At 37.6% G+C, this 13,622-nt stretch overlaps 1 protein-coding gene across 5 annotated transcripts in view; it reads right to left on the bottom strand.

The window, feature by feature from the left end:
* The window catches only part of KLHL2 (kelch like family member 2), a 72,464-nt gene that overhangs the window by 37,932 nt on the left and 20,910 nt on the right, over nucleotides 1-13,622 (bottom strand). For all 5 annotated transcript variants that reach the window (XM_023755276.1, XM_023755271.1, XM_006081822.3 and 2 more), the window contains one exon: nucleotides 29-191. In XM_023755276.1, the coding sequence (XP_023611044.1) occupies nucleotides 29-191 (163 nt within the window). The remainder of the gene's footprint in view (nucleotides 1-28; nucleotides 192-13,622) is intronic.

The following is a 13,622-nucleotide window of genomic DNA, read 5'->3' on the forward strand; positions in this document are numbered from 1 at the left end:
TAACTCAGCAGAGGTCTATGCGACTTGCCTGCATAGGTGTTGGCCTTGTTCAGGAGGTCTGTGCATGCATGCATATCCGCAAAAGCCCGGATTCCTAAGCAGTTGACAGGGTGAAGCTGAGATTCCAAAAATTCACAGCAAGTCTTCTTCACATCCTGTAACTGTAACAAACCAGCAGCTGGAAGAAGCACCTGTAACACACAAGTAAGCATGGTAAGGCAACTGCTGGAGAAACACTGTCACTATTTGTTGCTTCTACAGAGGGCACAAGAGGCCCAGCCACAGCTTATGATTTGCATCCAGACCCATACACAAAAAAGTAATCTAAAGATTATTTGCAAAAAAAGAGTGATGCCTCTTCACATTCCTCATAATTTTTATAGAATCTTTCAAAGGTCCTTCCTGAGTCATAAGAATATAAGAGCAATTAGATCATATTAGATTTAATGGTTCTTTTTATACGCATACAAAATAGTCTTTTGAATTTTAAAAATGTAAGTTGTTAGGATGCTAGGGGGTGCTATGGTTCAGTGAAAATGATTTTGTTCCCTGAGTTTGAGCAGTCATGGGATGAGCTTCAGTGATTTGTGGAGCAGGCGTGAGCCCAGAGGAGTACGTACCATAACAAAGCCTCATTTTGTTCATCCACTGTCTCAACAACAAAACAAATTGCTTCCCTTGGGGGTAGCACCATTTTAAATTCAACAGTCTCTAGCTATAAGCAGACAATGTCTCTAGAATGTAATACACGTGCTAAAAAGGAAAACATAAAAGATAAGTGCCTAGTAACTTTTTAATTAGTTTTTATTTGAATAACTCCAAGAAATTTTCTTTAATTATAGGTTATTCTATACAATTTAGCTAGTATCTTCACTATAAGTACTATATCCAACACTATAACCGCTTTTCAAATAGGTCAATGATGAAAACATTTTTCCTTGTAAGTGAATTAGTACAGTGCTATGTTAAGGACCATATTTGAAAGTCAAATTTAGGAGGAAAACTTCATAAAAAGAAGTTCTCAAACATCTGCAGTTCTTTTATAAAAGCCAAAAGGAAAAAAAAGCCTCAACTATTTAGAACAATGGTCAATTTTAGAAAAGATCACGTCAGCATAAAAAAGAAATAAGACCTCCCTAGCTGGGTTGGCTCAGTGGATAGAGTGTCGGCCTGTGGACTGAAAGGTCCTGGGTTCGATTCCAGTCAAGGGCACATGCCCAGGTTACAGTGTGGGGCGTGAAAGAGGCAGCCAATCAATGATTCTCTCTCATTATTGATGTTTCTCTCTCTCTCTCCCTTCCTCTCTGAAATCAATAAAAATATATTTTAAAAAAAAAGAAACAAGACCTAAGTTCCTTCAGTAATTGACTTTCAGATATGCCACAGAGGAAAAATAAATAATAATTTTGAATATCTTTTACAATTTTCCTAAATGTATGTAAGTCATCCTAAATGTGGGAGAGTGCATCATGTCTTTCTGTAACACAAACCACTCTATTTTCTTAAAAAAAAACCATGTAAGTTTTAACTCTCAGATCTATAGACTGTGTGTGTGCCCACATGAACATAATCAAATGGTCATGAATTAAGGACTAAGAGGATAACTTACGTTTCAGTCCAAATCCATCAACTAATATTCGTTTTTTTTAAAAAACATAAAACAGTATGTATAGGTAATGTCTTTTCCTTCTAATTTAAGAAAAATAAAGTGCAAATAATGCTGTTTACAGCCAAACCTTTTGTGTAATGTGTATAGTGTGTTTCATTATGTTATGAGAATGAATCTCCATGGAAGACTTTAGTCGAGATAATTTGCAAATTGGAGGATTTCCTACACTGGTATAATTGTGCTCTGAAGCAATGTAAAGTGCATTCCAAGATGCTTAACAAATGCAGCCATTTAATTCAGCAAATACAAATAGGTAAGAAAGTAGTCTTCAGCGTAAGATTCAATCTCTTGTGAAATTTGCACAAATAGCAATGATCACCCATCTAATCAGCATTTTCCCAGAAACACCACAGTGTAGTACAGTAGCAGTCAAATTGTTTGGCAATACGGAAAGACAGAGATACTTGCGGGGGGAAAGTGGCCGAGCAGAAACAGGCTCACTCATACATTGCTGGTGGGAATGTACACAGGGGTTGGCAGAAATAGGTTTACAGTTGTGAATACATGAAACACAGTTTATTCTTGTATTATTATTTCTTAATTATTGTATAATTTTCCATAAAAACAACTGTAACCCTACTCTTGTCCACCCTATATTGGTTTAGCCCTCATGAAGAGCAAATTGTCCATTTCAATTAAAATTACAAATGCCTATATCCTCTGACCCAGCAACTTAACTTACAGGTACACTAATATATGCAGAAAATCTCATATGTACAAGTCATCCATTAGAGCATTATTGGGGGTAATAGCAAAAGTTAGAAAAAAAGCCTAAATGTCCATCTTAAAGAGACTGGTTACTTATAATAATCTATTCGCTGGACTCCTCTGCAGTCATTCAAAATAATAAGAATGGGGGGAAAAAAAAATAAGAATGGTATATATGAATGAGATAATTTCTAAGATATATTAAATGAAAAAAATCAGTGTTCAGTTCATAGTACACTAACATACACATATAGACCCACACTTACATATGTATCCATCTAAAAAAAAAGCAGCTACAACAGGCTTTAAAATTTTTTATTCTAAATAATTTCAACATCACTATCAAACCCAGGTCTACCTTATGAAGAGACTGAAATTTATAACATTGTAGAATCTCAGATCTGAAGAGTATAAAACAAGTCAGGTAGGCCAGGAATATAAAAGTTATTTATCTGTAGGCCATCAGCTAGAAATTCACAAATATTTTTTTATTGATGTCAATAATGAGTCAAGTGCCTCCATGCTTGGCAAACATATTAAATATAATTGAAGTGTTAGTCAAAGGTATAAAACAAGTTTATTCATCTTTTCCTTTTGTCACTAAATCCTTCAAAAATGCCTCGGTTTTATGATGTGATTTTACTAGGACTAAACTTCAACAGCTCATAATTATGAAATTCATGACATACAGCTTCAAATACAATTACTAACTGGTCCAGGCTTACTAACATGACCCTTGGTCACCATCAGTCACTCATGATGAAAAAGGAAAGCAGCTAGGGCCACACCAAATTTCTAATTGCTCTGCATATTAGTTGGATAGCCAGCTAAAGAAAAACAAAAAAAAATGCTCCATGGGGGAGAGGGTGTGGGGGTGGGGGGATGAACATATGTAATACTTTCAAAAATAAAGATTTTTTATAAATGCTCCAAATTTGAAATGACACATATCCCATAATCAAACACTCAAAACAGCTGGCAGCCTATGAGCTTGATGCCCTGGAATCAAATCAAACCAAACCTCCTACTTTGTCTGATAAAGAAACCAAACACTAGAGAGGCAAGCGAGTTGACCAAGTCATATAGCTGGCGAGTGGGAAGCTAGGGCTACAATCAAATTCACTAACTCTTCTGTCTATTATTTGTTCCATTATCTTGAGCCCCCTCTCAAGGTGCAGAATAGAAGTGCTGACCGAAATCCTATTGTTCTTTTAGCAAGAGTAATAAAGATAATAAACACCTCAACAACACATTCTTACAATTGTTTCCATTTACTGAGTAATAACTGAGTTAGGCACTGTGCTAAGCACTTGGCAGATAAAAATATCTCATTATCCCCATTATATACAAGTGAATACAGAGGCTTGGAGAAGTTGGGTAACTTGCCCAAGGCCACAAGACCTAGCATAGACAGGCCTAAGTCTGCTATGAGTACAGTATTAACCATGGTGGGTATAATGCTTTTAGAGGACACACAGATAAACATTTCATGTTACTAGTTAGTAATATGTTTTTGCAGTTACCTTCTATTTATTTTAATAATATAAATTATTTCTTCAGTAGATTAAAGCAAAAATTGAGTCAATGTAAAGAAAAACATTAACTATGTAATAGTATTAGCAGTATAGAATACAGCAAAATCATGGAAGTGCACACAAATTATTGAACTTTAGAGAGACCTGATTTGGTGGATGATGAAAGGAATTTTGGGGATAAAATTGGCAGGTTTAGGGAATTTTAGGAATGCATAGGTGAGGGCTTAGAGCCGCCAGAAGGCATACATTCACAGAGAATAAAAATGGTGCCCAGGATAAGGGGAGAGGAAGACATCCATTCACAAAAGATAAGGAAAAGCCAGAGGGTATGGGGGAAAAAGGAAACAAACTTTCACAGAGGATAGAGAAATGCCAACAAATGGTAGAGAAATGTTACAAGATAAGAGAGCAGGAAAGAAGGAAGAACCACATGGGTTTGGGGCTTTGAAGCTGAAATTCTACAAAAAGAGTGACCAATTAGAAGAGGGGCTATAATAATAAAAGCGTAATATGCAAATTGATCGAATGGCCGAACAGTGGAACGACTGAGGTATCAAGGCAGCCGCTGTTGCTGCAAGGAAGGGATCAAAGCAGCTGCCATGGCTGCGAGGGAGGGATCGAGGCAGCTGCCGTAGCTGCAAAGGCCTACTCTTGCATGAATTTCGTGCATTGGGCCTCTAATCTATATATATATAAGGCTACATATGCTAAGTGTCTGACCGTTCGACTGGTAGCTATGACGTGCACTGACCACCAGGGAGCAGATGCTCAACGCACAGGCATGGAAACATGGAACAGACTGATGAATCTCAGAGGGAAGTGGGGAGGGTGGGAAGAGATTAACCAGAGATCTTATATACATACTAGAGGCCCGGTGCAGGGATTCGGCCTGTGGGGATTGGGCCAAAACCATGCACCAGGCCTCTGACATCCTCTGAGGTGTCCCGGAGTGGGAGAGGATGCAGGCCAGGCCAAGGGACCCAACCAGTGCATGAATCTGTACACCAGGCCTCTAGTAAGATCATAACGTGAGGAAGGGGTCCCATTAGAAGAAAGCATGAAGTGACAAAGAACTACAGCCTTTATAAATCTTAGCAAAAGAGAGCTTAAGGATTTACCCCCTTGGGACTCCCTCCCTACGTGGGAGTCTGTATTTGCTTCCAATAAATTTCCACCCTTTTCATCTACCACCTTTTGTCCCTACCTTCATTCTTCAAATACATCTGGACAAGGACCCAGGAAAGAAATCACCCTTGCATCCTGCTCAGGAAAACAACCTGAATCAACTGATTCCCTTGAATCAATGAGATTTAGTATCCTAATATTTTATATCTGACATCATTATGATTCCAGAGGTTTCTACATAACACTGGAAAGGAAGAATGTGCTTTAATCTTGAGCTATCATAATCCCATCGCTTATTTTCTATAAGCTATATTATTAGTAACAAATGTGGGAAACACCTAGCAATGTAAAGAGGTGATTTCTTAATTTTCTACTTAGGTCACAAAAATATCTTGGACATTGTAACCAAGAGGTCTTAGGAATTACAAAAAAAAAGAGGTCTGAAGAATAATTTATGACTTTAAAACTAATTTTTCTGAGCTCTGTAGAGCAAAGAAACAGTTGAATTAGTGCTGCTTCTTATAGGAGGTGGAATTATATTGATACAGTAAACCCCAGCCACAGAGCATTATGATCTAACTAGAGGCCTGGTACATGAATTCATGCACATTGAAAGGAAATTAATTAGAAGGTGGCTAGTGGAGCTGGACTGGGCGAGGGGCGGGACTGGGCGAGGTCCCTCCCCAGCCAGCTGCACCTGGGGCGGCGCCAGGGCTCAAAGGGACCCCACTGGGCCTCTAGCAGAACAATGAATAAGCTCTACACATTACTCTTCTTGTTCATACCAATAGCAATATCTTAAGCACTAGAGAAACATGAAGTAAAAGAATATGGCCAGCTAATTAAATAAACAACTTCAAATGCTATCATTTGTTAAATAGAAAAAAATATTTTCTCCTAGATATGTTGATTTCCAACATAAGGAGATACATAAAAGCCTGAAAATTTTGTTCTATGGCAGGGGTGGGCAAACTTTTTGACTCGAGGGCCACAATGGGTTCTTAAACTGGACCGGAGGGCCGGAACAAAAGCATGGATGGAGTGTTTGTGTGAACTAATATAAATTCAAAGTAAACATCATTACATAAAAGGGTACGGTCTTTTTTTTTTTTTAGTTTTATTCATTTCAAACGGGCCGGATCCAGCCCGCGGGCCGAAGTTTGCCCACGGCTGTTCTACGGAGTTGTTTTCTACAATGAACAAAGAAGTAGGGGGAAAGCTACCACTGATTAGTGAAGACAAGCTGAACATTAGACAGGGAAGGTAGCCGAGCCAAATGATTAGCACCCGGATGACACTCTTACACCAGCTGCACGTGTTAAAGTAAGATGCTTTCATCCTACTTCATGTTGTTTGACAAGCCAAATTACACATAAGATGTTTCACTTAGACAAGTACACTCCTTCTGCCTGGCTATTAGAATCTGTAGTTTATTTTCAGCGTGGGTATTTATTTACTCCATTGGGGGAAACAGTTTATATAGTAAGTCTTTTAAATCCTGAGCCATTAGCAGTATATTTAGAGAAGATATGACCAATGGGTCTGAGTGCTCCATATATAAGATTTCCAGATGTCTATGAAAACATGCAAACGTGAAACTAACAACTCAGTCACTGTTAACTTTACAGTAAGTGCAGATTTCTATTAATATCCAAGCTATTTTATATTCATATCAGAAGCACCTGTTTATTTAAAGTGGAAGGACCTTGCATGCCAGCAAGGACCTGAAAAGAAAAAGGGAAACAGCTGTCCAAAGGGCATGCATGAGCAGAGGGAAGAAATGACCCACACATTAAAGAAGCTATTTGTCACTGAAGTAAAAAAAGTCTCATTGTGAAATATAACCTATAACTTTCATTAGCATACATCTTCTAAAATAAGTTATGTTTCACAAGCTTATTTTCTCAATTGGCTGCTTGATGCTCATTGCACATTTACTCATAGAAACAGTATTAAAAATAGTCATAAACTGCAATATCAATGAACATAAAACACTGCCACCTGACTGCTGTGACCTCAGGGGGTGCAGGGGAGAAGGAAGAAGAAAGTTTCCTTCCTCTTTCTGGGATGTAGGCCTGGCCGAGTACAGTTTTGAAATAGGAAGTGTCTGTCCTTGGCATCCTGCCACCTCATTCGCACTTGCACATCTCAGTCCTAAACCTCGGCCACCAGGAGCCAGCCCTCTGCTCTGTGCACCCAGCAATGATTCTCTACCCATATCTGCCTTTCCTGATTGCCAAGGGTTTCATCCTTGAAATACACCTACCTCACCTTCCCTCCCCAACACCCATACCCAATGTCCATCCCTCAGGATAGCTGCTGCCAGCAAGGTCAAAAAGAAAGCCATCTTATTACTCACTCACATCAATGGTCAACAGCGCATCACCTTCCAGGACAAAACCCTTCCAGAGGTATTTAAAGTTTTAAGAGAGACTAACTCTTAAGCAGAATACATCTGTAATTAATGTCATTCTCAATAGTATAAAAATGAAGGGGAAAATGCAAAGGAAAAAGTAGGGGCACTGCCTGAAAGCCACCTCCCCAATATTATCTTTTTACAGCTGTTTTTTCCATTATTTTTAACCCAAGGTTTCTCTAAATCTCCAACTTATTCAACAGTGGCTCAAATGTATAATGAAAATAGCACCTACCTTATAGAATGTTGAAAAAATTAAACGACATGGTCAACCATTCACTACAGTGCCTGGCACATGACCAGAGGTAGTGCATTAGTTCTAATTCAAGGACTTGTTTCTTGGATTGAATTGAACATTCAACCCTATGACAATGGAATGCCAGGATTTCCTCTCTCCCTCACAAGGTGATATTCTATGCTGGTTCATTCACAATAAACATAGACTGTTTTCTTTTTTGATCAAATATTCCCAAAGTCAAAGATATAATCAGGGCCCATTTGGAAAAGAACAAACACAGAATACGGACCTGGGAAAATATTTGATACCTCACTAATTATCAGATAGATATAAATGAAAATAATGAAAGAGCACATTTGATCACTATTGATACAATTTTTTTTAACAACATCCATTCAGGTCAAGGTATAGTAAGCCTTGGCCCCTAGCACATTTTTTGCTACCATTGTAACTAGCCAACTCTCTTAGAAAGCAAACAGGCAACTTTCATTATGGGCTACCAAAAACATATGTGTATATGCCTAAAATGCAAAATGTCCCCTCGGGAGTTCAAGAAGGGAGGCCCCGGCTGGCAGCCAGCAGCCACTAGGGACCCTATCCATGCATGAATTTCATGCACCGGGCCTCTAGTAAAAGTTGAAAGCCTTTGACCCTGGGAGTATGTTTCTGGAAATCTATCCTGAGAAAATAGTCCACAAATTGGAATAGGCTACAATCCACAAATTTTATTTTAGCATTACTTATAAGAGGGAGGGGAGGGGACAGGAACAACTAAAGATTTAAACAATGCAGAAATATATGCAGCAAAAGCACTCTTTACCAACCTTTGCTCACCTACCCACCTGATTAACCAACTCTCCCCATGTCCTCTGCAAAGTATACTCTCTAGCACGCTTGCACACTTCTGCCCCTCCATCTGAGTTGCACTTTATCAACACATATGTGTTGGATTTGCTCACAAATCTGTTTGACACTTGCACTTGTTATTGAAATTATATAACTTAAATAGATATGTGTAATCCAATAAAATGTGAGTGTAAAAAGAGAGTTGTTCCTATGAAGACTAAGTTGATTGCTTTATAATCACTTGACCAATGTGTTAATGCAAAAAGAAATTTTTTAATCAAATTAGACGTGAGAGTAAGGAAACAGAAATTGTATAATTTGAAGATGACTTCACACTGAGATTTCTTTTTAAGTCTCAGTTCTTGCTGTACTTAAAAAACTAGAAAATGAGAATTGATGATTATGATGTGGTATGTGTGTAAGAATGAGCAGCTGACCATACTTAGTTTTACAACAAAAGATTGGCATGCAATTGTACAGTTACATGTTTTAGGTTAAAATAAAGTATTTAGCCCGGCCGGTGTGGTTCAGTGGTTGAGCGTCAACCTATGAACCAGGAGGTCACAGTTCAATTCCTGGTCAGGGTATGTGCCTGGGTTGCGGGCTCGCTCCCCAGTGTGGGACATCCCCAGTGTTGGATGTGCAGGAGATAACTGATCAATGATTCTATCTTGTCATTGGTGTTTCTATCTCTCTCTCCCTTTCCCTTCCTCTATGAAATCAATAAAAATGTATTATTTTAAAAAATAAAAATATTTAGACTATACAGTACATGTATTATTTTTTAAATGGTTTCTCCACTTCACAGCCTTTTTTGATTAAGTGGTCAACCATATCAAACAGGCCTCCTACCAAGGGAGTCCCTCCCTGGGGTGCCTTGCTTTTAGGAATGACTCAGGGTTTAAAACACTATACACCAACATACTACTGGCACTTCCTGTCTACAAAAAAAAAAAAAACAACCTGTTCTACACCACCAATAAAATGGACACACTATGTTGAATTTTCTACTGTACTGAGACTGTGTTCCTTACCAAAAATTAATTTTTAAAGGTCTCTTGGAAAACTCTCATTTAAATTCTGTTCCTTTTCTAAAAGGATGAGATTTCCTACCTCAAATCATTTCAATTTATGCAACATACAAGTTTCATGAACTGTTTAAAACTCATCCATTCAAAATTACAAGATGCTTATTAAAATCCTCTGAGATGATAAAAGTTCTAATGTAGATAGAACCTGTGGCTGAACACTCAAAACACTTGGGCATAAGAGCATTTACTTACATTTGTCATTGTCTATTAACATCCTGACCTTTGTTTTCCACACTGACATCAAGTGAAAAGCTCATACCTACTTTTAGCAAGCCAAAACAAATACCCAAAAGCTGAGAAGTAAAAACGTATGGTACAAAATCACAAATTTAGCAATGAAGTAAATGTTTTAAAAAGTTCAAGCTCCTTTAGAATTTTCCAAAAATGTTCATCAGCACACCAAATGAAGAAGAGTAAATCTTCAATAATTTTTGGAAAATAAAAAAATACTTTTTAGTTATAAAAATATATTTATTTTTTAATTTATAAGCTCTCTTTTTAAGCAACACTAGTTAATTACAACTTAATAGTTGTTGTCTGATTTGAACTAATTACTTAACCTTCCAGAGCTTTCTCATTTGCAAAATAGAGTAATACCTACTTAATTTGGTAGTGAATATGTAACACATAGCTGAAAATAAACCCATGTGAAAACTCTTCAGATGTATATAAAGCCAAGTATTCTTAATAGTGAGGGACACAGAGAAACCACAAAGTACATGAATTCTCTCAAAGTGTGGGCAAACCTTGTGCATACATGCTTACATGCACTTGACTTAGGAAAGGATCCACAGTTTTTCTTCATATTCCTAAAGGAGTCCATGACCCCAAAAAGTCTAAAAGCCTGCTTAATAGTTGCCTTTGGCTTTATTTTCTCTGTCCCCAAATTCATAAAGTTTACAAAATTTGACTGAAAACTCTAGAAACAAGCTAAATTTAAGTTACTCAACGCAACAACAAAAAGTTCAATTAAAAGCATGGTCATGGTAAGATATATATTCTCCTTTTATTTCTCTTTTAAAAAATAAACAAACTTAAACTCACTTGGCTCAAATTATTCCCAGCCTTGCTATCAATAAAATACCCAAGTGCTAAACAAAAGAACAGCAATACACACACAAACAGGGAAACCTTCAATTGCCAAGAATTAAAGCCCAGTACTTGTATAATACAGTAATAATTGTTCCTTCTTTGGAGTTAATTTTTCAAATTACTTCATTCCCTCATTCTGACTCAAAGTCAGGCAGCTATTCAAACAGCTATTATATACACGTATTTTAATGTGTTGTGATAAGCAGACTGTAAGTATCACAGTAGGCACCCTAAACTAGGAATCAGGAAACCAGGGTTATGGTCCTGCTCTGTCATTGACTGACTCTCACAGCTGGCCCTCAGTATTCTAGGTACTATAATCCTATATAAAACATGCAATCCCAACCTGAAACACTGAGATACTTGCTATCCTAAAATTGCACTTTATTACTAAAACAGAAACTTACTAGTATAAAAGAGAGGTCACCTGACAGGAGGTTTGATTCTAGGTCTAATGACAAAATATACCTAAAGTCATAAACCTCTGAAGTACAGACTGTTCTGTCCCCACTGTTGGCACTCTCTACTCAGAGCAGGTCTTCTGTTGGGGCTATTTCATGCTTTAGCTTAACACGAACAACAACACCAGACACCTCCCACTACGCCATGCCTTTCTTAAGGTGAACAGCACTTACAAGAAAGACTTAACAAAGTATAGACAGACAAAAATATTGATAGATAAACCCTTATTCACATTTCACTGAAAAATTCTTATTATAGAAAAGACAGCTTATTTTAATCCATCTTATTTCCAAGCTGCCTTTTCCAAAACAAGTATTTTTCAATGGAAGATAAAATAAGTTTTTATATACCAAGCTAACCCTATGTTGAAGAGACAACCCTCTTCCCACACACACACAAAAAGGCAACTCTATGAATGTTAAGTATTTAATAAGTGGATCAAATACAACTCTTTGAATATATTTCTGTAAGAGCTACACAATATACACAAAAGGCAAATTAGCATGGCAAGAGATTTTTCTGAAAGGCTGTGGTGACTAATATTTCAGGACTAGAACATGATTAAAAGACTAGAACTTATTAAGAGAAACATGAGAGACGTCCTCCACTACAAACAGCATTCAGAGCTGAATTCACACAGTTTAGTCTCTTAGGCCTACATCATCCATTCCCATTTCCCTCCATGTGGTACACTGTGTGAATCAAAGAAACCAAGCAGTAACTCATTTGCTGGAAGGCCAGATATAGAATACAAGGAGGCCCACACACTCAATTATTTAAAAAGAAGGAGCATAAAACACCCCAAAATAAGGTTTTATTGAAAATAATGCCACAGAACCCAGCAAATAGCATGACCGTACAGAAAAGACCAGACTGAGATGACATTTCGGTGCTGTTATCGCATGACACGTCCCACACACTTTCCTCCCTGTTAAAAAAAAAAACATTCACCTCGCACCTAATTCACAATTTTATATACAACTTTAGTATCAACCAAAGTTTTTCTAATGCTTTACCTCATGAGCAAGACTTCCAAGCAAAGGTTAATGAGGCCACCTGGGAAAGATCACCACTGCCAATATTTCAGATCTAATAACAGCAGGTTTTAACAAGTTAAAGTGCAAAGATTTCAGTCTCCACATTCAAATATCCTACAGCACATTTCAACTAATTACAAAGGACTAAAGACTGAACCCACAACTTCCTATCTGTGCAAGTAGAATTTAGAGATTATTCCTTAAGAAGTTAGTCCTGCCCTGACTGGCCAGGTGGCTCAGTTGGTTGGAGCGTCACCCCATACACCAAAAGGTTGAGGGTTCAATTCCTGGTTGGGGCACATACCTAGGTTGTGGGTTCAATTCCCGGTAGAGCCACATAAAGGAGGCAACCAATCAATGTTTCTCTCTCAACATCAATGTTTCTCTCTCCCTCCTTTCCTCTCTCTAAAAATCAATAAAAAAAAATATCCTCCAGTGAGGATTAAAAACAAAAGTTAGAAGTTGGTCCTAAGTCTTTTTGTGGTCCTCAAAACACAGTTTACCTATTGGAAGGGGTATAAATAAATAAAAACTTTTAGATAGCAATTTAGCATATCTATAAATAATTAAAATACACATGTATCTTTTGGCCCACCAATTACATTTTGAGGAATCTATCCTATGAAATTTTTGAATGCAAATTTTAAAACATTGATCCACTACAGCATTTTGTAAAGGTGAAAAATCATACATGCTGATTAACATATGGAGTACCACACAAAAGAAAAGGCTGGATCCATATGTATTGATGTGGAAAGAATTCCAACACAGTTTTCAGTGAAAAAAGCAAGTTGCACAACAACAGGTATAGTAAAAATATACTTATGTCAAGAAAATGGGTGTGTGTGTGCGTGTGTGTGTGTGTGTAACTGCATAGACAATGTGTGAAAGAATTCACGGTAAACAGGTTACCCTCTGAGGAAAGAGATTAGTAGATCAATGTGTGTGGGCCGGGGTGGGTATGAAGGGAAGGGCAATGTTTGTTGTTGTTAATCCTCACCCAAAGATATTTTTTCCATTGATTTGTGTGTGTGTGCGTGTGTGTAACTGCATAGACAATGTGTGAAAGAATTCACGGTAAACAGGTTACCCTCTGAGGAAAGAGATTAGTAGATCAATGTGTGTGGGCTGGGGTGGGTATGAAGGGAAGGGCAATGTTTGTTGTTGTTAATCCTCACCCAAAGATATTTTTTCCATTGATTTTTTTTGTGTGTGTGTGTGTAGCTGCATAGACAATGTGTGAAAGAATTCACAGTAAACAGGTTACCCTCTGAGGAAAGAGAGCAGATCAATGTGTGTGGGCTGGGGTGGGTATGAAAGGAAGGGCAATGTTTGTTGTTGTTGTTGTTAATCCTCACCCAAAGATATTTTTTCCATTGATTTTTAGAGAGAGTGAAAGGGAG

The sequence above is a fragment of the Myotis lucifugus genome, unplaced genomic scaffold (assembly GCF_000147115.1).
Source record: "Myotis lucifugus unplaced genomic scaffold, Myoluc2.0 scaffold_1, whole genome shotgun sequence".
NCBI classification, from domain to species: Eukaryota; Metazoa; Chordata; class Mammalia; order Chiroptera; family Vespertilionidae; genus Myotis; species Myotis lucifugus.